The sequence below is a fragment of the Talpa occidentalis genome, unplaced genomic scaffold (assembly GCF_014898055.3).
Source record: "Talpa occidentalis isolate TD23 unplaced genomic scaffold, MPIMG_talOcc4v2.1 talOcc4.16, whole genome shotgun sequence".
Taxonomy (NCBI): domain Eukaryota; kingdom Metazoa; phylum Chordata; class Mammalia; order Eulipotyphla; family Talpidae; genus Talpa; species Talpa occidentalis.
In genome coordinates this window covers 59744186-59766321 of record NW_023601653.1, presented here as the reverse complement: position 1 = coordinate 59766321, position 22136 = coordinate 59744186, and the positions used below count along the sequence as shown (strand labels likewise).

Here is a 22136-nt window from a genome sequence, read left to right as displayed (position 1 = left end):
TCCCACCCCCCGCCCCCCCCAGTGCTGGTGGGAATATAAAATGGCATAAGCACTCTGGAAAGTTGGACAGTTTCTTTAATCATCAAACATTATTTATGAATCTAAAATCCTCTCTCCTCTAGTCTGCTTCTGGTGACCCGACAGACTTTGGTATCAAAGGACAGCCCTTGAAATTTGCAAGAACAACTGATTTCAAATGGAAACTCTAATTGTGTGCTTTCCTCCTGGCTGAGTGTGAGCTGCAGGGAATGAGAGCGTTTAAATGGGATGGAGAGAATTAAAGCGGAGAGGGTTAGTCTCCACATTTTCCACCCACATGCACCCCACGATCCCATCACTACTTTCACAACTACCACTATCCCCCAAGGGCAGGGTCCTTTATAACAGCAACTGAGAGCAGTTGCAGGAGGACTGAGAGGTGACTGGGATCTGCCCCTGGGTTGTTCGAGAAGAGTCAGGAAAACCCCACACAACTCCTGGGTCCCAGCGACTGTGGAAAGGCTTGGGCGGGGCCTGGAGTGGGGGCTGCCCAGGGCCGGAGGCAGTGAGGCAGCAGCGGACTCTGGTGGGAGCCCTGCGAGGCTGCTGTCACCGTGTGAGTCTGCAGCTCAGAGTGAGTGTCCCTCCTGCCTAAGGACCTCGGAGGACTCGGCGCAGCACCCCCTCCCTCGCTTACCACGCGGACCCCCACCCCCTCTCGCAGCCACGGTGGCAGCAGCGGCAGAGCCTCGCCCACTCCAATCCCCACCCTCTCCATCCTTAGCTGTTGAGGAACAGCCGCTCGAGGCGCGTTCCTGGAGGACCCCGGGCGCGGAAGAGGAAAGGAGCAGTCGCAAGGGGGCCGGGAAGGCAGCATGTGTCCTCCGGGAGCAGCCTCGGCACCCACCGTCTGAGGCTGCAGCCCCAGTTCGCCATTGTGCGCTACCACCTGGGGAGCCCGGCAGATCCGTGGTCCGTTCGGGTCCCCGTCCTCGCCGCGATGGGGCACCTGCCCACGAGGACACGCGGCGGCCGTCGCCTCCTGCCTCTGCTCTGGCTCTTTGTGTTGCTCAAGGTAGGGAAGCCCACCATCCCCTCCCCCTTGCCGGCGGTCCTGCCTGCGGATGTGCGCGGGCGCCCTCGCTCTGCAGCTGGGGAGCAGCGCGCTCCGGGGCGCGGTGACCCGGCCGCGGGCAGCGCCGGCCGTGCAGCCCGGGGCACGCTTTGTTGTTCGGGCGTGTGCGAGCTCCCGGCTGCAGGGTGGACGGGTAGGGAAGTTTGCTCCCTCCAGCCTTCACCCTTTGTGCTTTTGCCGCTGCCGACATCCACATCAAAGGTGGGCTGGTGGAATAGTGCATCCTCACGCAGAATGAGGTCACTTTCCCTTCTGGTCGCGACTGCACGCTGATGCTGCTTAACCTTTTCGCCCTCCCCCCTGTGGAGTGTGTGGCTGCTTTGTCTTAATTTACCTTCTGCTGGAATTAGACGCTGGGGGCTGAGCTCTTGGTTGCAAATGCGCTGCCAGGCTGGATCGCGAGCATGGTTCTCTTTGAATAAGGAGTGTCCCATTGAGTCTGGAGAGAACTCTTCTCCCCAAGTCTTCATCTCCGAGGGAGGATTTCCCTTATAAAGTCTCTGGACGTCCCCAGACGGTATTTGCAGAGGACGCTACTAGTTACCTTTGCATTTAAATGGCAGGGGAAAAACTTGCACAATTAACTTTGTCGTGTCTTGTGTGGAATGTTGCTGCTTTAGGGTTTTTACTTTGAGGGATATGAAAAGGAAGGGGCTGATTAAAAAAAAAAAAAATCCGAGTTTGACAACTATCGTGTATGTGCATTTTTAAAGGACATTTCGGCTAGCGGTTTCCTCTGAAAGTGGTGTGAAGTTACGAGGTAATTTCTACCACTCGTGGGGCTACTTTAGTTCTGTTCTGACTGTCCTTTTTCCTTCTCACAAAGCAAACTCTTGTCTGTGGGCAGGTGACCGGGAGCTATCCTTTCAGCACCGCGATGCTACCTTAGAAATGCAGGCAACGTCAGTGGATGCTTGTCAGAGAGTTCCTTCCTGCTTACATGCATCATTAATTATGAATATTTGACAAGGAGATAGTAGAACAGGACAGTGGACTAAGAGCAGCATTAATTTTAAATACCCCATATTTTTATTTATCTAATGGAAAATAGAAAAAAATAGTTTCAGGGAGAAACAGTAACAATGACAGGTAAGAACCAAAACTCTATTCAATATGTGTTTTCATTTTTCTTAAGTCATCGATAATGCTTTCATATAAAGCTGGCATAGAATAAGCTTGATCTTGTATCTTCACTGTAGGAGGCTGCTCTTCAGTACACTTTAGAGATACATTAGATGATTAAGTTTTCTATTATTAATTTTTCTATTTGTGAAATTCTGTCCTGAACTGTCATAGCTGTGCAACACTTGTCATGAATCCAAAATGAGAAATTGAATCACCGCACATTATACTAAGGAACAGCCCAGGCTTACATGTGTGACCTCTGATCCAAACGCAATTGTTGACACAAGTACAGGTTCTTACTTGAATTCCTCATAATGGATGAAAATTCCAGAAATGCTGAAGTGGTGAATTTGGGAGTGGGGGTCAAGCATTGCAGTTAAGATGTAAAAAATGTGACAGAAGTTTGAATCAAAACTAGGTATCCTCAGTGACTGTGATAGAGGCTCACCCTGTTCCAAATAATAGGTGTGTGCCTGCACTTTTTCAGGTCAAGGTCAATTATGGCAAACTGCATCACATCGTAAATATAATGCTAAAAGTGTCATTTAAAAATATATCATAATTGGACAAATAATTCTGTAAAGGAATTCATTACCCTTTATATAAATTCAGTGTTTTATGTCACCTGAATATAAAGTATGCACAGAAAGGAAAAATATACATTCTGAATATATGTTCTTAATATGAATCTCATATGAATCTATGTACTGAATATACATATGTATACATATATGCACACATACAGACTGAATGCCCACTATGTGTAAGTCAGCTGCCCAGAAATTTCACATATGCTGTTTCATTTGATTTTGTTTTCTTGGCAAGATCTCTTCAACATGGTAAATTGGGCACAAGAGGATGTAGGGTGATGTCTTTACATCTTCAGAATAGTATATTGCATGATATATTGGTTACAAAGTATAATTTCCTTATAGTTTGGAAATAGTTTTGTATTCAAGTTCCTGAATGAATGTCACTAAAATTGGTGTAGCATGAAGGTGACGATAGGAACATGAAGGATATTTCCTGATTAAATACCAAATTGTTTATCAAATTTACTGATAAGATCTAAAAAGGGGGCTTCCCCAGTGGCGCAGAGGTTGATTGCTGGGTTGCGAAGCTGCCCCCAGCCTCTGCAGCACCAGTGTGATCCCCGGCCACCCAGTGAGGGCCCCTCATGGCACGCAGACCTCTCCTGCCGCCCGCTGCTCCCCTCAGCAGTGTACTTCATCAGTCTACCTGTTCTGCCCTCCGCTCTGACTCTGGTGAATTCTCTCACCCTCCCGTGCTTCTGAATGTACCCAGTGCTTGTATAAATAAATAAATAAATCAATCTTAAAAAAAAAAAAGATCTAAAAAGGTCTGTGTGCTGAATCAAAACAAATCATGCCTCAACTGCCCCCTGAAAATCTCTCAGTCCTCATTATGTCAGTCCTTTACTATTCATATGAAATATCTTCCTCATAAGAGAAAAATTCCCTAATATGAAGCTTGATTTATAGTTTCATCTTTTCCACAAATCAGAAATAAGCAGCTGGTATAAGTGGTAGAATAGTCTAAAAATTTGAATTTGTGCAAGTGACTATAAGCAGTTTGATTGAGGTGGCCTAAGTGTGTCTGGCCATGGAAGTCTTGATGCTTTATTCCTTATTCATGGCTTGTCACTGGCATATTTAATCAGGTATTCTAGATTGTCTAAATCACCTACTGGTTGTTATGATCTTAATATCGGCACAACTGATATTGCACAAGTACCTTATTGGCTCTGGAAATTTCATAGCAATATTGACAGTATACATAAAAATAGTAAACAAAAGTGAATTCTATGGTCAAATATATTGGGAGCAACCAATCTCAAATCTTCTACCTACATAAATGGAGGATTGGAGTATTTATGTGGTGAGGCTTACTTTTTGTGCATTGTCCCCTAATTCCAGTGAAAACAGTGTGACTTCTCTCACCTGTTCTTTCTTTATTAAACCTCTCCCTGAAATTACTTCCTGTCTCAGTCCATTCGATATAAGTATGTTGTCAGCCAAGATGCCAATCGTAGAGTATGACATCATAGGAATTTAAATTCAGCTTTCCCTGAAATGGTGCTCATTAGTAGTCAACTGGAATGTTCCTTAAACTCATAGGCTTGGCATGAAGCCTTCTTTCTCTCCTAACCTCCTCACTATATTTCCTTCTATTCGTGCTCTTACCTGATAGATAATCAAAGAACACTAAATTTGAAAGGGACTTACTATGACATTTTCTAAAAGAGGTTTGTGTTTCATTCCATAAGGCATGAGTGTTATGATGCTGGCTCAATACTTTCATTCTGGAGAAATATCTACTTCCCAAGGTCTCTACCTTTCTCCACTCCTGTCACTGACCTCTATCCTCTCTCATCCCTTTCTCCCCCGCCTCTGCCCCTGTATTCATATTTTTTCTACCTCCCTCTTAGCCCCACCCCCCAGACACACACACACATACACACACAAACACACGAACTTTCACTTTCCTTGTTGAGATTTCTATCCACATTCTGTCTTTATAATATTGGCAGAGAAGCCATGATCATCTTATGTTTCTGGAGCAGCTTAGATCACCCTTCTAACAGTGATGTTACTGATATTGACTCTTTTGTCAACTGTCTTCTTTGATAAATGTTACTGCCAAATGCTTTTACATATAATATTCCAGTAAGTTGAACAAGGTTCACTGGGCTGGGTGTCTGCAGAAAATTAGGTGATTATCCTTCCCACTGTGCAAATATGTTTGCTTTTGTCCTTTGTCATGTGAAAGACTGTTGTTGGTTAAAGAACAAAAAATTCACATTGTAAGAATAACATGGCCCATAAAAAAGTACACCCACCCCCCTCTCATTTTTAAAATGTGATGTACTTTCTTTTGGAACTTGGCACTATTCCTGGCATCTAAATGCTAAACTTAAATGTATTTATTATTATAAGCACATTGACTCCTGATTATTGTAAATACAATTTCAACTGGAGTCTTGAGGATTTGCAAAGGTCTTTGGTGTTGCATGCAATTGGTGACACAATAGAAGGCTGAGTAGCAATGACCACAAATATTTCTTTCTCATTTCCTCCCTAATATAGTGTCCTCAATATACAGTTTCAGTGCTTTTGTAGGTTCAGAGGCATAACCTCTATCAGATGATGAGCTTTACTGGAAAACAGTACATTTATCTAATTACAAATATGTTGTGACTTTTTATTGATGCAAAAGGGATGTTTATTGCACTTGTCTTTACTCTGCCTACTATATGCTATAAGGCATATAACAGAAGGTTGATAAACAGAATTCAAATCTTTGGCATTATGTATATTGTTTATGATGGAGAATGTTATCTATTGTAATATTGACTTTTGAACATATCTTTGGAAAAAATATGAGAAATTATTATGTGAATTGAATCAGTAACTACAATGCAATAGTTAACACTAAGAGCAACATTTTATAGTAATTTATATTAAGAACTTATTAAAATCATAAATCAAAATACCAGTGTGCTATTTTCCCAAATAAGTGATTGTCCATATTGCTCATTTATCTATCAGTGTCACCTCAACTGTGATACACTGCCATCCGTTAAAAAGTTGAGTTGAAAGCCCAAATGCCCAAAAATAGATGAACGGATCAAGAAGATGTGGTACATATATACCATGGAATATTACTCAGCATTCAAAAAGATAAACACATGCAATTTGCAGCAACATGGATGGCGTTGGAAGGGATCATGCTCAGCGAAATAAGCCAAAAAGAAAAAGAAAAATACCAGATGGTCTCACTCATAGCAGGAATCTAGAAAACTTAAATAAGGGACCAGGAAAATGAATATAAGAAAGTGAAAATCAAAATCAACAAAAAACTATGAACCAGAGACACTTTTTGGGGGTGGGGGCGGGAGGGGAGGGATTGGGGTCAGAATGGGGGGGTTGCAATTGTATGGGGGAATATAAAAATAAAATTTATTATTTAAATAAAAAAAAAAGTTGAGTTGAAGTATGGGGAGAATGGCTTTCCTTAGCTTTTATGTGACCTACAATTCCAGACAATACCCAAATAAGCAGGTTAATGTCCTTGCTTCTTCTTCTATATCATCTCTTTTTGTGACCACTATCAACCAGAACTGACAAAGATTTCTGCATTCCTCTAATAGGAATCCTTCCAAATTTTTGTCAGACCTTTGCTCTTAGAGATGATTACTTTTCTACACCCACCCTGATCTTGGTTATATTTGTGGTGGTGCTTAACCAGGAGTCATAATCCAGTGCCTTAAAAAAGTCATGAAGAAGTCTTAAAGAAGACCCATTGGTGTAATCTCTTTCTGCTTAAGTGAATATATGAGAAAGTTTTTCTGTGCACCTGTGACATTGATTTGAGGAGCCAAATGAAAATTAACATGGAAATTGACAAGTAGAATGAGCAAGGGATGGGATGAGGCTGGAAGCATAGTGGATCTTGTTTTCTTCTCTTTTGGTGCTATAGGCTCTAGAAGGTTCCATATTTTTTCTACGAGACATTCAGAAGAACATGTGGATAAACAAATAACTCTCATGAATTTGCAGTCACTAATTGATCCTAATTAAGTAAGTTTATCCTTTTGCAAACTTGTCATAGGTCTCCAGAGCACTGATTCTTATTTTTCCCCCTCTGAACAAAGTGCTTTCAAATTTATTTCCGTGAGTACAGCCATATTTTAACCCTGTGTCAGAAAATCATCATTACTGCATGTCTTGAGAATCCAATTCTCCAGTGAAAGGTTTTTGCTTTCCCTAGTTGTTCTTCTTCCTTAAAAGGCCAAATCCTCTTACTAAATTAAAACCACCACACAAAAGGAGGATTGAAACAATGATGTAGATATTTCTTGATAAAACAGGCTTTCTTTTCCTTTTTGTTAGGAAATTGAGATAAAAGAGAGAAAACTGATAGATGCCTAGAAAAATATTTTAGAAACAGAGTGAGAACTGGAAATAAGACTCTGAATTGAGAGTTGAATTGTGCATTATAATTATGGATGACAATTTCTATAAGAAAATGGATATAGGGAGAATTAGAGACTCAAATGAGAGAAATTTGCAGAAAACACACACACACATATATGTATATATATATATATACACACACACATATATCCCTCTTCATCTTTCATTAATATGCAGATAAATTATTGACTATTCTTCATTTATTTGGTCTTTCACGCTTTCCAAATAGGAATGCTGTGCACTTCATTTAAAACTATCATAAAATAAATTAAAACAAGATGAACCTGATAATTTTTGTATCTTTACAATAAATAAAATGAGTAAGGATACTCTTTTTAGATACTCTTTGTAGATACTTTACCTACAATATAGAGTTCCAAAATTGGAATTGTGGGGTTTTTTTAAACCAAAAATATGTATAGGTGATTGAAATGATGAATGTTTCCCTTTTTTGTATTATCTCATTTAACTGTTACACAAATAACTGAGACTTGTTATTTCTTTTCTCTTTCTGTCCATGGACTTCTTTTTTTCATATATATATATATATATATATATATATATATATATATAATTTTATTTTACACATTTTTTACATCGTTTTTTATTTTTGCACAATGTATGCATTTTTATCTTGGTTATAGTCCCCATACAATTCCCACCTATCTTGTTTTGATCCTACTCCCTCCTCCCCCCACCCTGTAGTGTACTCATGCAATTTGCAGCAACATGGATGGAGCTAGAAGGGATCATGCACGATGAAATAAGTCAGAAAGAAAAAGAAAAATACTGGATGGTCTCACTCATAGCAGGAATTTAGAAGACCTAAATAAGGGACCAGGAAAAAACCTAATTCTAATAAAGTAAAAATCAAAATCAATAAGCAACTACAAACAATGGACTTCTTTTAAATAAGTGATTTATGTGAGGATGAGAAAATATTATGAGTCTAACAGGTCCTTAATCTTGTTCCTTTATTATGACTCTTCTATTGGCCAAATGAAGTGCAAAGAAAGATCTGTCACTGCTCCCTTTGCCCACAACCCTTCCCAGAGACTGACTGTGGGACTGTGTATTGACGACACAGGTGGTCATTTCCTCGTGGTACCACCACCTCTGGGAGCTTGTGACTGGCACACACAAACTAATTTTTAGAGGATCCCACAGAACCTTCAAAGTCCTTTATAAATTTGACCCTATCTGAGATCTGGCTCCTAACTCCTTGTACCTGACTTTCTGAATTAAGGATTCCACTTTGATAAACTCTTCTTTTTTGACCTGGGCTTGGCTTCTCATGAATCTCTCCTTGTCTTTTAGTTTCTTTGAAAGAGGATCCTATAGCTTTCTTGGCTTTCCTCAAACATTAAGATGTTGTTTTTCTTCTTCAATATTAAGCTGTCTTTTGGATTCCAGAAGAATGATTAACTGCCCAATCCCATTCTGTTAATGAAACATGCATTGGGCATCTATTGTGTGCCAGGAATTGTACTAGATGTTGTAGATACTGGAATGAATAAAATTCAGTAAAATACCACAAATGCCATAATGGGGAAATAGATATAGAAGGAGGAAATATCATTAAAGTGTGGTCAGGTTTGTTGTTGCTTTAATACAGGAATGTAGAGGGTGCGTGAGGACAGACACTTAACTATTCCTTATAAGATGGTGCCTGAGTAGAGTCCTAAGACACAAATAGGAGTCAGGTTAAAAAATGTGGTTGTAAAGCAGACATAACCACATGAACAAAGGCCCTGTGCTGAGAAGGCATGACAGTGTTTAGGGAACTCTGCCATTTTAGAGAGAGCTGTTGGCTGTAAGAAAGGCTATCCCAAAGGTGGAGCAGGCCTGGAAACAGCTAAAATAACCTCATTATTTTAATGGTCCAGTTAGAAGATGACAACTGCCAACATGAGGAAGGGAGGTAAAGGAACTGGAGGAAGAGAGACCATGGTAAAAAGAGCTAATTCGACAAGAACCATCAGTGTGGGTAAGTGGGGAGAGAGGAGTCCGGGGCATACTCCACCTACCCCACGTGCCTGCCTCTGCCTGGGATAGTGCATGTGTGCTGCCTAGTGTCTGTTTGCCTCCAGATGCACTTACCCCTTTCTCATCCTGCACAGTACCAGGAAAATTCCCTACAGGGACCACTTTTTCAGCCTCCCTTACCCTTTGACCTGTATGAGTTCGACTAGTAGAAGCTACTAGCAGAAGATTACTGGAAGGAGAGAAAAACAAAGCTCTTACTTTGCAGTCTCCACTCTGGCTGGCCTTAGCTAGGAAGTGAGTTCATTCTCTCTTCCAACCCTGTAGTCCACCCCTTCTTAGAACTGACCAGGTTCTAGAGACAGCTCCCTCCCCTTGTCCTTTAGAGTAACAGCTTTTTACTACTGGGTTCCTTGCATCCCTGCTTAATATCATCATTCCTTTGGTAAAAGTCTCTTGATTAAACTCTTAGAATTTCTTTTAAGTATCCTGTTGAGAACAGGCTGATATAGGACTTAAGGTTAATGGAAGACCTCTTCACTTTGAAGCACCTGTAGAGAACAGGCACCTGGACGAAGGTCCGGCATTTAGGGGAGAGGGCAGACTTGGAGTCATGAATGAGGGTGAACCAGTAGAGCGGGCGATGGGGCAGGATGGGGCCTTGAGGAGCACCAACATTTAAGAAGATAGAGAAGCAGACAGGTACAAGAGGATAGCAGGATCAAGGGAATCCATTTCTGGGAAATTCTTAGTGGGAGCAATTGGCCAATAGCCTCAAACACAGTAGAGAGATCTTATAAACTTAAGGGATAAAAAGTGTGGATTGGAAAATAGGTAGGCTGTTGGTCTCTGTAGAGCTTGAGAGGGATAGCTTGCTTCTGGGAGTTAAAGAGTTGAGAACTGGCTACGTATTTGCTAAGAGCAAGGACATCCTGGGGCCTTCGTGGTGGCACAGAGAGTTAAGATGCAACCTATGAAGCTCTCCGCAGCCACTGCAGCATGAGTTCGATCCCTAGCCAGGGAGCTACCCACATGGCATGGTGGACCTCTCCTGTCTTGCCCGCTGCTCCCCTCAGCAGTATATTTCACTCAGTCTGCCTGTTCTGTTCCCCACTATGTCTCTGGTGAGTCCTCTTATCCCCAAACCTCTGGCCTGTACCCCAGTTCTTATAGGCATAAATAAATATATATTTTTTTAAAGAGCAAGGACATGTTATCAGAGAGACTTGATTTCCATCTGGGCTATCTCAACCATGACATTTACCAGCAGCAGGCCCAGGGCAATGGTTTCACCTCTCTAGGGTCCCTATGTATTTACCTCATAGGATCATTGTCCAGGAATAAGTGAGATAATCACTATAAAGCACTTTAAATGCTACTTAGGATACAGTCAGCACTTACGGAAATTTATATATAGAGAGAAAAAGGAAAGAAATGGAATAGCAAAAGTAGGCAAAGCAAAGTCAAAGAGGAAGAACAATAAAAAGGTGTGCAGAGCATCATCTCCCAAAATGTACTGCCTAGAACACAGAACTTGCAACATTAATGATGTTATTAAAAATAAATACTTCTGGTGACATAGATTTAGGAAATAACTCATTTAACTTTAAAAAACTAGTATCGGGGGCCTCCCTGGTGGCACAAGGGGTTAGGCACTGCACTATGAAGCAATCCACAGCCTCTGCAGCATGATTTCGATCCCTGGCTGGCCAGGGAGCAACCCACATGGTGAGGCAGACCCCTCCTGTCTCTCCCGCTGCTCCCCTCATCAGTGTATTTCAGTCAGTCTGCCTGTTCTGTTTCCCACTCTGTCTCTGGTGAATCCTCTCACCCCCTACATCTCTGGCCTGTACCCCAGCTCTTGGATGCCTAAATAAATAAATCTTAAAAAAAAACCTAATATCAATTCATTTCTTTTTTTTTTTGTACCAGGATTTCTCAGTATCTTTATTTTGTTACTAGGCCTTGAGGAGCACCAACATTTAAGAAGATAAAGAAGCAGACAGGTACAAGAGAAAAGCAGGATCAAGGAAATCCACTTCTGGGAAAATTCTTAGTGGGAGCAATTGGTCAATAGCCTCAAACACAGTAGAGAGATCTTAGGCACTATGTCTTCTGGAAGGGAGTCTAGTGTGTATCATTTATCAAATTTGATTACAGAATCTTTTTTCCAAAAATAACTTATGGGACTATTGAATACACTCTAAGAAACAATGACTATGCTTGTAAAATAGATACTATTTTTATTTTTTTAATAAAATGGGAAATGCAATCATAATATGCAAAGCATGGTAGCAAGAGTGATTATAATTTTATAATTCAAATCTCAGAATCAAATGAATTTGCTTAAATTATAGCAATGGCTCCCAATTCTCTTAGCAGAGTAATATTCAGGAAACTATCTTAGAGGAAAAAAATGTATGTTATCTTCATGTAATGGATTGTACTGATTATGGATTTGGAAATTGAACATGCAATAATTTTTTCCCAGGTTTTGACTCTTAAAAAGATGGCAAATTCATTTTAATACCATTTTATTATATGATTACCTTAAAATATTTCTTTCACTCATAAAACCATACTTCTCAAAAACCATACCAATTCAGAACTCATGCTGATGCTTAGGTCTGCTCCCCATTGCTCACAAATGGGGGATTGCTCTCAGCTGAGTGGTGGTGGTTCCACTTCAGACAGCCATTTGGTTGGTTGGTTTGGAATTGAGATGAACAGATTCTAGTCAAAGCTTTCAGCTATGGCTTCCTGCCTGTTCTGAGTAACTGCTTGCCAATTGATCTGACCGTTTATAAGGTGCCTGTTATCTCTGCCCTGTACTTAGCCCTCTATCACACCACATCCAGCTGTTCATACTAGCCCAAGTTTCTGCCCATTTTCCTTCCTTCTCTTTCATGACCGCAATCCTCACTTGGGTAGAAGACAATTCTCATTCTACCCAAAGGGACTCCACAATGATCTGTGGTAGGAGCTGAATGTGTTAGAGTGAGAAGAATACTTAGTGCATTGTTAGCATTCTATAAATGCAGGCTGGACTTTATTTCAATTTCTGCTCAAATAGCATTTCCTCAACATTGTCTTTGCTGATCAACCAAACTAAATCACCCCATCACTCTAAAATCTTGCCATTTTTACCCTGGTTTATTTTCTTTAGTGAATGCATCAATCACCATCAGACATTATGTTAGCTCTTATTAAGTTCCTCCCTTGGAATGCTCATAGAGCCATGAGAGCAAAGACTATCTATTTTGTTCACTGTTGTATCCTCAGCTGTTGGGAGTGTGCCTGGCCCATGGGAGATGCTCAGAAATATTTGCTGAATGGGGGTTAAATGAGTAAGTGAGAGAGGTCAGACAGAAGTATGGGACAGACTCAAGACAGAGGAGGAGCAGGACAGAAGTGTGCATGGTGGGAATGGAGCTTATGCACAGGGAGATGAATTAGCAGGGAGTATCTCAGGCAGGCAGCACTGAGGGGGTTTGGGGAGGGAGTGCGGTCAGTCAGAATGGGGAGATCACCTGAGTTGCTGTTCTGTTGGTCTTGTGACGGAAGCAGAGGACTTATCACCACAAGTGAAAATGGACTATTAGACATCAAGATAGGGTTCCTCACACATTTTTCTCTTGCCATTTTATTAGGGCAGAATAAATCATTGAGGACAAATGATGTATGTCCAAGTAATTGCTGGGCTCTCTTATGTGACGAAGCCTCATCTGTAAATGAAGAAAAACTCAGCTTTGCTGATCATCTATTCTCTATCTTATTCATTCACTGTGCACATAATTTACTTTAACTTCTAAAGCAAAGTAGTTTTCTGAGTTCTTTTTTTTTTAATCTAAAATGGTCTTTTCTTGGCTCTATAATTTGAAAACATTAAAATGAAAAGAATTTTTAAATCATGTTTTCCCTCATTTTTCTCTTACTATGCATGTTGAGATACCCAGATTGGCTCCAGACTCAAAAGACATTTCTGGAAACTCACGTGACTAAATTGCTGCTCAGCTGATACTATTTTTCATCAGTACTTAAAACTTATGATTTTACTTATTTTTGAAAATGATATTTTTATTTTTTAAAATACATATGATACATCAGGAGTTTTCAAGTGGATTTTTCAAAATAAATGTCTTTTCCTAGAAAGGTTCCATCAGGTAATTTTATATAGAAACAAATGTAATTTTCACACTTAGTTGAAAAACGAGATAATAAATATTGTCTTATTCAAACATGGGCAATGAGTTAACTAATCTGATTAAATTAGCACTGCATTCATTAAAATATTAGCACATATGCACCAAAAGCCTGGATTGTCAAAATTTCTGAAGACAAAAATGTGTGCTTAAAATCAATGCTATTACTTAGATAATTCAGTATTTCACTAAAGAATTAAAAGGTATTACATTATTTTGAAATGTACTGGTAAAACACAGACATTTGGATTAGTTGTAATTCTTTTTCTGTGACTTTAGTTTTGTTTTTGTTTGCTGATAAACCGATAGATCCTCTAAAGTCGAAATAGAAAGAAAATTGTGATCAGATCTTTATATACTTGCTTACATGACTAGAAAGAGGGTCTCCTTTCCACGAATTTTTGTTAAGAACCAATGCTCTGAAGAGTAAACTATAACAGTAATAACTCTGATTAAAAGAAAAATTTAATATTTTTATATATCAAATAAAAATTTCCAAGAAATTTTGTCTCTGAGCCAGAATGAGGATGATTGTTATTTGTCATCTTTTCTGTAAGATAAACCAGAAATTTCCTATTTAAGTCAAGCTGATGTTCCATAAAATAAGCATTCTAGTAATATTACTATGGGTTTTCTATCTAGGTTGATAATGTGCTGAAAACAAAAATGTACTTAAAAGTAGGGATGTTCTCCCCGGTGGCGCAGCGGTTGAGCGCTGGGTTGCGAAGCTGCCCACAGCCTCTGCAGCACCGGTTCGATCCCCGGCTGCTCCCGGCCACCGGAGGAGGGTCCCACATGGCGCGCAGACCTCTCCTGCCGCCCGCTGCTCCCCTCAGCAGTGTACTTCGGTCCTTCTGCCTGCTCTGCCCCCCTCTGGCTCTGGTGAATTCTCTCACCCTCCCACGCTTCTGACTGTCCCCAGTGCTTGTATAAATAAGTAAATAAATCTTTAAAAAAAAAAAATAGGGATGTTCTTGCCAAATACCAAAAAGTAGAGGCATCATATTTATAATCCACTTTAACATCATTACTTAAAATTCCTAAATTTTAATGTAGGAGGAAAAATTGGTTTCTAAATTTCTGAAGGTTAATTGATTAGAAAGGCGAATAATAAAGACCAGGGGAACTGTATATTGTTAGTCATGTGTTATTAACAGTGAGTCATGTGGTCCTCCCTTACAAGATTATAGAAAAAAACAGGGCATTGTTAAATGCACTGGTGCAATAGAGTTATTTACATATAAACATTATATGAAATATTGCCAAGTTTATTTCACTTTGTCATAGGGAATTTCCCCTAACTAAATTATAATTTTTAATTAGTCTTTCAGAAACGATGATAGGCTATTTTCAAAATGGTTAGATTCTTGGGATTTGTAGGATGGAGACAGAGAATTGTCGAAGTGGTCTAGAATGAATTCAAATATTAAGCACTGTGGACTTCATTCTAAAAACTTAGGTTATATATTTCCTTTTAGTTAGCCAAAACTGTTACATTTGCTAAAATTCACCACTCTTTGGATGTGCTCCAGGTTGCTTTCCTAAACTCACTTTTTATGTATTTGAAACTAACAAAAGTTAGCTGTATCTTGAAAGTTGTTTTTCATCTGATTGATGAAAATAAATCTTTTGGTTTTTTTTTTTAAAGTTAATTGGTAAAATAATGAAAACGTTTCTATTGAAATATTTGTTGCTATGGTGAGGTCTTCAACTACCCTTTTTACTCTGTGGCTCCTTGTTTTGAGGAAGAGAATTTTTTTTTAATTGAGGTAACATTGGTTTATAACAGTATATGTGTATATATATGATCATATTCCTCTGAATCATATATATATATGATATTATATATATGATATTTGGTTCTGATTGATGTTTGTTTTGTTTCTCTATATTTCACAATAAGTGATACCATCTAGTATTTGTTTTTCTCCTTGTGACTTATTTTGCTACAAATGGCAAGAGTCCATTTTTTTTTTTATAGCTAGGCAATATTCCATTGTGTATATACCACATCTTCTTAATACACTCGTCTGTCCCTGGGCACTTAAGTTGTTTCCATAACTTAGCCATTGTAAATAGTGCTGCAGTTAACATAGAGTTCGTATCTCCCTTCAAATTACTGGGCAGATACTAGGAGTGCATTGCTGGGTTATACGGTAGATGTATTTTTAATGTTTTGAGAAACCTGCATACTGTTTTCTATAAGGATTGGACCAGTCTACGTTCCCCATCAAAAATATACAACAGCTCCCTTTCCTCCAAATTTCGGTAATGTTTGTTCTTGTCTTTAAAGGATGCTATTGAAGCTTTGATAGGGATTGCATTGAATCCATATGTTGCTTTGGGTAAGATGGCCATTTTAGCAATGTTAATTCTTCCAACCTGTGAATATGGAATATCTTTCCATTTCTTTGTGTCTTCTTCTTAGAAGGAGGGAACTCTTAATTTAAAATCTTTAAGTAAATCTGAATTAGAAATGCCTTGCTATACATAGGGCTTTTATAATAATAGGTATGGAATTCAAAAAATAATGCATGTTCACTGTGCAAAATATATAAAATATAATAGGCAGATAAAGAAGAAATTATCATTCCTACACACACTATTTCAAAGTTACTACCATCTGGGGATACAGCATTCCAAATTTTTTTCCTCTGTCTGTGTATCTGAGTGTGTATGTAAAAAAAATGTATCAAACTGTCCTCCTGTTTTTGCATACTCTTTTCACTTAAATGTATTATAATAGTTTTTTTCAAGATCTGAACATTTTTAGTCCTCTGCAATTTAGGACATTAAACTAGAATCTGTTGGCCAGTTGTATTGTTTCCAGTTGTGTTTGCTTTAGTTAAGGACGCAGATAATCATAGCCATTGACCGTAACAATGGTGTGTCCTCTATGTGCCTCCCATTATACTTAAGAATTACCCACATGGAAAAACTTTACTTATATTGATAAGCATATATTTCCAATTTCTTCACATCTAAATACTATTTATAAAAAATCTCATAACTATAAATTTTCTAGTCAGAATGATATCAGATTGAATTCTGGTTGTGCTTTGTGCTAGCTGTGTGGCATTTGATTGTGTACTGACCTCTTCATAAAAGACAAATTCCGTGGCTACCTGAATCACCATTCTTCCTGTCACCAACTCTGCCATGTCCTCCCTTCCCCCAACTCTCTCGTTGTTCCTTTTCCCTCTCTCTCTCCCTCTCCCTCTCCCCTGAGAGGAAAACATTTTGATCTTTCTATTCTGAAAGGGGGATACCATCCTCCTACTTGACCTCAGTGTTTTGGACAGAGTGATCAGTCAAGGGGTCAACTGAGCCAAGCTAAGCCATTTTGGGACTGCATCTTATGAACACTATCTCTGAGAGTGCCATGTGATCTAATCCAGACTCATCAAAACTTACACCTGCAATAACTTTCAAACTGGCAGTGGTTGGGAAGACTACACTTCTCTTCATTTGTGGAGCTAAAACATAAGCTTGGAAGCTATCCTCAAGCATACAACTGACTTACAAGAAGAAATATTTTCTAGTATAAGAGAAAGAGTAGAAATAGTAGAAACTTCAGCATGACTATCTTTCATTTTATGAAAATGATCTCATTTCTCAGAGTCCAGAGAGTCAGTCCATAGGCACTCACACCAATTACAAAACAGCAGTCTGCTGAAGTACAATTCCACCATGGTCAGACAGGCATAATAGTGATGCTTGGAAGTTTTAAGTAATAAGAATCAGAGTGATTTATAATTTACACACCAACCTGGGCACTTTCAAGAGCGAAGGTATGCCAGGATAGCAGACATAAATTAGTGTGTTCTGGGAAAACCTGGACAGATGTGTATTCCTTCCTGAACATTCTAACAAACATGGCTGATGCAGTGTAGGAACTATCTCCTGACTCAACACACCTATTTCTGAAAACCTCTGTTCTAAATAAGATGAATTAGCCATATAAGAGGAGTTGTAATTACCTACATCAAAAACTAAAGCATATGTAAACTAAAGCATATGTTTGTAGCAGCTTTGTTTATACTAACCAAAATCTAAAAATAACCAAATTGTGCCTTAATGGGTGACTGGTGAAACACAAATTTTGATATTTCCATGCCATTGGGATACTACTCAGCAATGAAAAAGAATAAACTTTGGATACATATAGCAACTTGAATGAATCTTAATTATACAAATTTAAAAAGTTAATGTGAAAAAGATGCATATTATATGATCCAATTTCTCCAACATCCTTGAAATAGCAAAATTATGGAGCTAGAGAGTAAATTTTTGGTTGCAATATTAGAGATTGAATGGGAGAAGGGGTGTACCTGGCTATAAGAGAGTAGCATGAGGAAGAGTTGTAATAATGGAAGATTTGTGTCTTCCTTGTGGTGGTTGGGTATTACAGGCATGAGTTTATCTTTTTGGATTGCTGAGTAATATTCCATTGTGTATATGTACCACATCTTCTTGATCCAGTCATCTATTTTTGGGCATTTGGGTTGTTTCCATAGCTTTCCTATTGTATATAGTGCCGCTATAAACACAGGGCTGCAGGTGCTCTTTTGAATTAATGTTACTGTGTCGTTTGGGTAAATACCTAGGAGTGGAATTGCTGGATCATATGGAAGCTCTACCTTTAACAGATTGAGGAATTTCCACACAGATTTCCATAGTGGTTGGACCAGTTTGCGCTCCCACCAGCAGTGCAGGAGAGTTCCTTTTTCTCCACATCCTCGCCAACATTTGTTGTTGCTAGTTTTTTTAATATTTGCCATTCTCACTGGTGTGAGATGGTATCTCATTGTAGTTTTGATTTGCATTTCACTGATTACAAGTGATGCTGAACATTTTTTCATATGCCTGTTGGCCATTTGCATTTCCTCTTTGGAGATGATATATGAGATGTCAATCCTGGAGAGACAGAGTACAGAGTACATAGGACCCTCCCATACATGTTTTTGCAACTTCCTATAAATCTTTAGTTATCACAAAGATAAAGGTTAAAAAGCCTTATATTTTGCCTTGCTTTGGTATGTTTGTGTTTTTGTGTCTACCACTCTGCTAGGTATTTTAACTCACCAGCAGACAGATATAACCTCTTACTAGCACTGTCTCTCAAGGACAGTACACTTGCAGGGGAAGTAAGGCTATGTGAGCAAATGTAAAAAAAAAAAAAAAACAAAAAAAAAAACTCAGGAAAATACACTAAAAACATAAGGACCTTAATAAAACTCCATTAGCTGCAAACTCAAATGCATTATGAGCTAGATTGCATATTGAACTATATTTTATGAGATTCATCTGCTGAGTTCTAGAAAGGACTAAAAGTTAAAGCATTCAGGCATTCCTGTCCATTGTTCCCGTAAGACCCATGTTAAAGACAAAGACAACATTTTAATGACTCTTCAGAGAATCAGTTAAAAATGGAGTCACGGAAATTACCATTGTGGGAGGTAAAGGCAAAATACTTTATTGATTGATGAAGTAATGCCATTCTTCCATTCTTTTAGCAATTGCTACATAACATCTAGAAATAATAGAAATAAATTAGAATGAAAGACAATAAAAGGCAAGCCTAGGAGACTTAATTGAAATAGGGGTGGTGAATGGAGGAGTTAGGGAGATGAGTAGATGTTTAAATATTTCACAGTCAGTCATCAAATTGAACATATAATTAAGAACAGTATTTATCATTTCTGATAGTATAAAGCAAACTTGAGTTCTCAGGAAGTTATAATATAAGGGAAAATAACCTAACCATGTAACAGGTTAAAGAGTAATGTATGGCTTTATCCCCTAAAAGCAGCTTGAAATAGTAATATAGAAGGCAGACAACGACATGCAGCCAAGTGTTCTGGAAGTTGGTCCAGGAAAGAGAAGACTCTTAGCCTTGAAGAAACAGTGTTTCCACGAAGGAAGGCAAATTTTAAACTGAATCTTGTGTGTGATAAGAGTTCAGATACACTGACTGGGCTCAGGAAAATATTATAGATTGGAGAAACAGAAGAACAAAAGAAAGAAGGTGGGAAAATGTTAGTCATATTTCAGAGATTTGTCTAGAACAGTCCAGGTGAAATCAGGTATTGAGGAAGGGTGGTGGGAAGCAAGGTTGCGAAGGTGGCTTTGCCCCACTCTGAGCTTCTATCCATAACCCTCTGTTCAATCATGTACAAAGCAGACATTAAAATGAGCTTTAGCTCAGCAATGGCATGCAGGAAAGAAATTATCATACCTCATTTTAGCTTTAATTGCTTTTATAATTCTGAATTTGCTGTTAAATGCAAATGCTTAATTCTAAATACGTGTGCTCTGTCTTAATTAGATAAAATAATCCTCTGTTGCTTGGGTAGTTCAGTAAATTAGTCCCTAGACTTAAATTCCCCTGGATCGTGTTGTTTATGCATTAATCTGTATGCAGTCTTTGAGATAAATGGATTTTTTTCAAGACAAGTTGTAACTGTCAGCATACTTTCAAATTCATATCCTCTGTATGTGACTAAAAATTTGCCATGTTTGTTATAGTAATTATATTTCATGTCTAGATGCCCTCATAATTGTAGAGATTCTTCTGTGTTTTTGTACTTTATTTACAACTACAAGTTAAAATTAGATTCTGTACGTCAGAGCTAAATAGGGGAGCTACCCCTCTCTGTTAATATCATAAATATGCTATCTGTTTAACAATCGAGATCCTACCAATAGTGTAGCATTAGTATATCAGGGGATTCCCAAAGGAAACCATCCAGTCCCAAGTATCTCAGGCAGAAATGAGGAAATAAGTTCTTCCAGACCCTTTGCCTTATTGAAAATGATGATGATGGCACTGACATCACTATCATTTATTGAGTGGCTGCCGTTTATTGGGGGCTTCACCCAGGGACTTCACATATGTGCTCTCTTATATTTTTTGTATATCATGATCACCATTTCCATAATGGGGCAACTAGGAGTTCTGATGGTTAGGAATAAAACTCCAGACCATTTGACCATAATACCCGTGTACACTCTGCTGCAGGTGACAGTTCTGATATGAATTTTCTTGTCCCATTCACTAGTTTGCAACTTCTGCCTCTTCCTCTTATGACAGAAATTTCCTGAGACACAGGTGATTGAGCCTGTTTCTAAGTCCTTGATGGGTACAGCCACTTGGACAGAAGTGGGGTGTGGGTTACCCCTGGACATTTGATTCCTGTTCATCCAAAATCTTTCTTTTTTGTGAAGTAGGCTGTCAATCACATGTTCCCAGACCAAGAGCTGATGTCTGAGAGGATTCCCAGACATTCACAAGTGTCAGGTTTATACTCTTTGTTTATCAGCTTCTTCAGCTTAATGGCTGTGGAGCGTCTGCAGTTCAGTAGATAATTGCACAGAAGCTGAGTGGAATGGAATGTGCTGATGTGGAGAAGCCGTGCTTTCCATTTTTATTTGTCTAGAGCTTTTATAGTCTGTGATGTCAGCTCCCAGGAAGACTTCTGCCTTTAGAAGCCCACATGAGATCATGGGGCTTCCAGGCTTCATGTACCATTTTTGCCTGGCAGAGGCCATCCCTCTATGAAAGGCACCACCTGGACAAAACCAATTTTAGCACTCATGTCTTCCTTTTGATTGCATTAGATTTGCAAATTAAACAGATTAATGGTAGTGTTCTGTGTTCCTCTTAGCTCTTGTGTTTAATACTCTTATCTGATAAAGTGTAAATAGAAGACATAATTAATTACTCATGACTTGCATGTCAAGTTGCATAAAAATTTACATCCCAAGAGGCCCATTATTACATATCTGACTGTTCTGTGAAATCAGTTTTGCAAGGAGAAAGCATACCTGAGAATAAGAGTTTTATGTTCCTTTTCTTTTTATTTAATGCATGAGTGTTGTCTACAAAAATATGTGGAAGAGCATCATCAACTGTTAACATGTTAACACAGTTTTAAGGAGCTCACTTCATTGGTGCCAGGATATGTTATTGGTCCTGTTTTTAATTTTTCTGTGCATTCATGAGATACTAAATTCTGCAAGTAAAGGTTATAGAAATGAAGGGACTTATTCAGAAGGAAGTTACCAGAATATGACTATTATCTCTTTATAATAAGTCCTGCTGAGAAAATTAATAGCCAAACACACTGTCTTGCTATCCTCTCATAAACCGTCTCAAACTTGAGCTGGAAAAGTGCTACCATGACTGAAAAACAAAATAGAATAATTGTTCAGCCATTTCTTCTGTCTCATCTGTCTGGAGTTGATCTGAATGAAATGAGGTCTCTGCCTTAACTGGAGAGCTCAGCATTTCATATTTAACTCTCAATCTGTTCCATGATACTTTTCAAAGGAACAGACTGCTCATGGTAAAATGTGCTGTACTATTATTAAAGGTATACTGCCATTACACGTTTCTACCACTTTGCAGCAAAATGATGGCTGGGTAGAATTTTTGAATGAGAATATTTTTCTAATTTTTTAAAGCTCTTTAATCAAATGTCATGTATACATTAGGTTAGAGAAAAGTATGTGATGAAAAAAAAAGTATGTGATGAAAACTGATGCTAGTTAGTTATCAATGAGTAAGGCAGCATAGAGGAAAGATGACAGCCAACAATCATTTAGGCCCTTCTCTTTGTAAAAATGAGATTCATAATCACTTCTAACTCATGGGATCACAGTGCAATCTAAATGAGGTAATCTGCGAAAGCACTTTGTAAGTTGTAAAGCATC

General features: G+C 38.8%; 1 protein-coding gene across 2 annotated transcripts in view; it reads left to right on the top strand.

The window, feature by feature from the left end:
- Positions 1–592: 592 nt before the first annotated feature.
- Positions 593–22136, top strand: part of PTPRO (protein tyrosine phosphatase receptor type O) — a 227838-nt gene continuing 206294 nt past the window's right edge. For both annotated transcript variants that reach the window (XM_054696421.1, XM_054696420.1), the window contains exon 1: positions 593–1054. In XM_054696421.1, coding sequence (XP_054552396.1) covers positions 980–1054 — 75 coding nt within the window. In that variant the 5' untranslated portion in view covers positions 593–979. The remainder of the gene's footprint in view (positions 1055–22136) is intronic.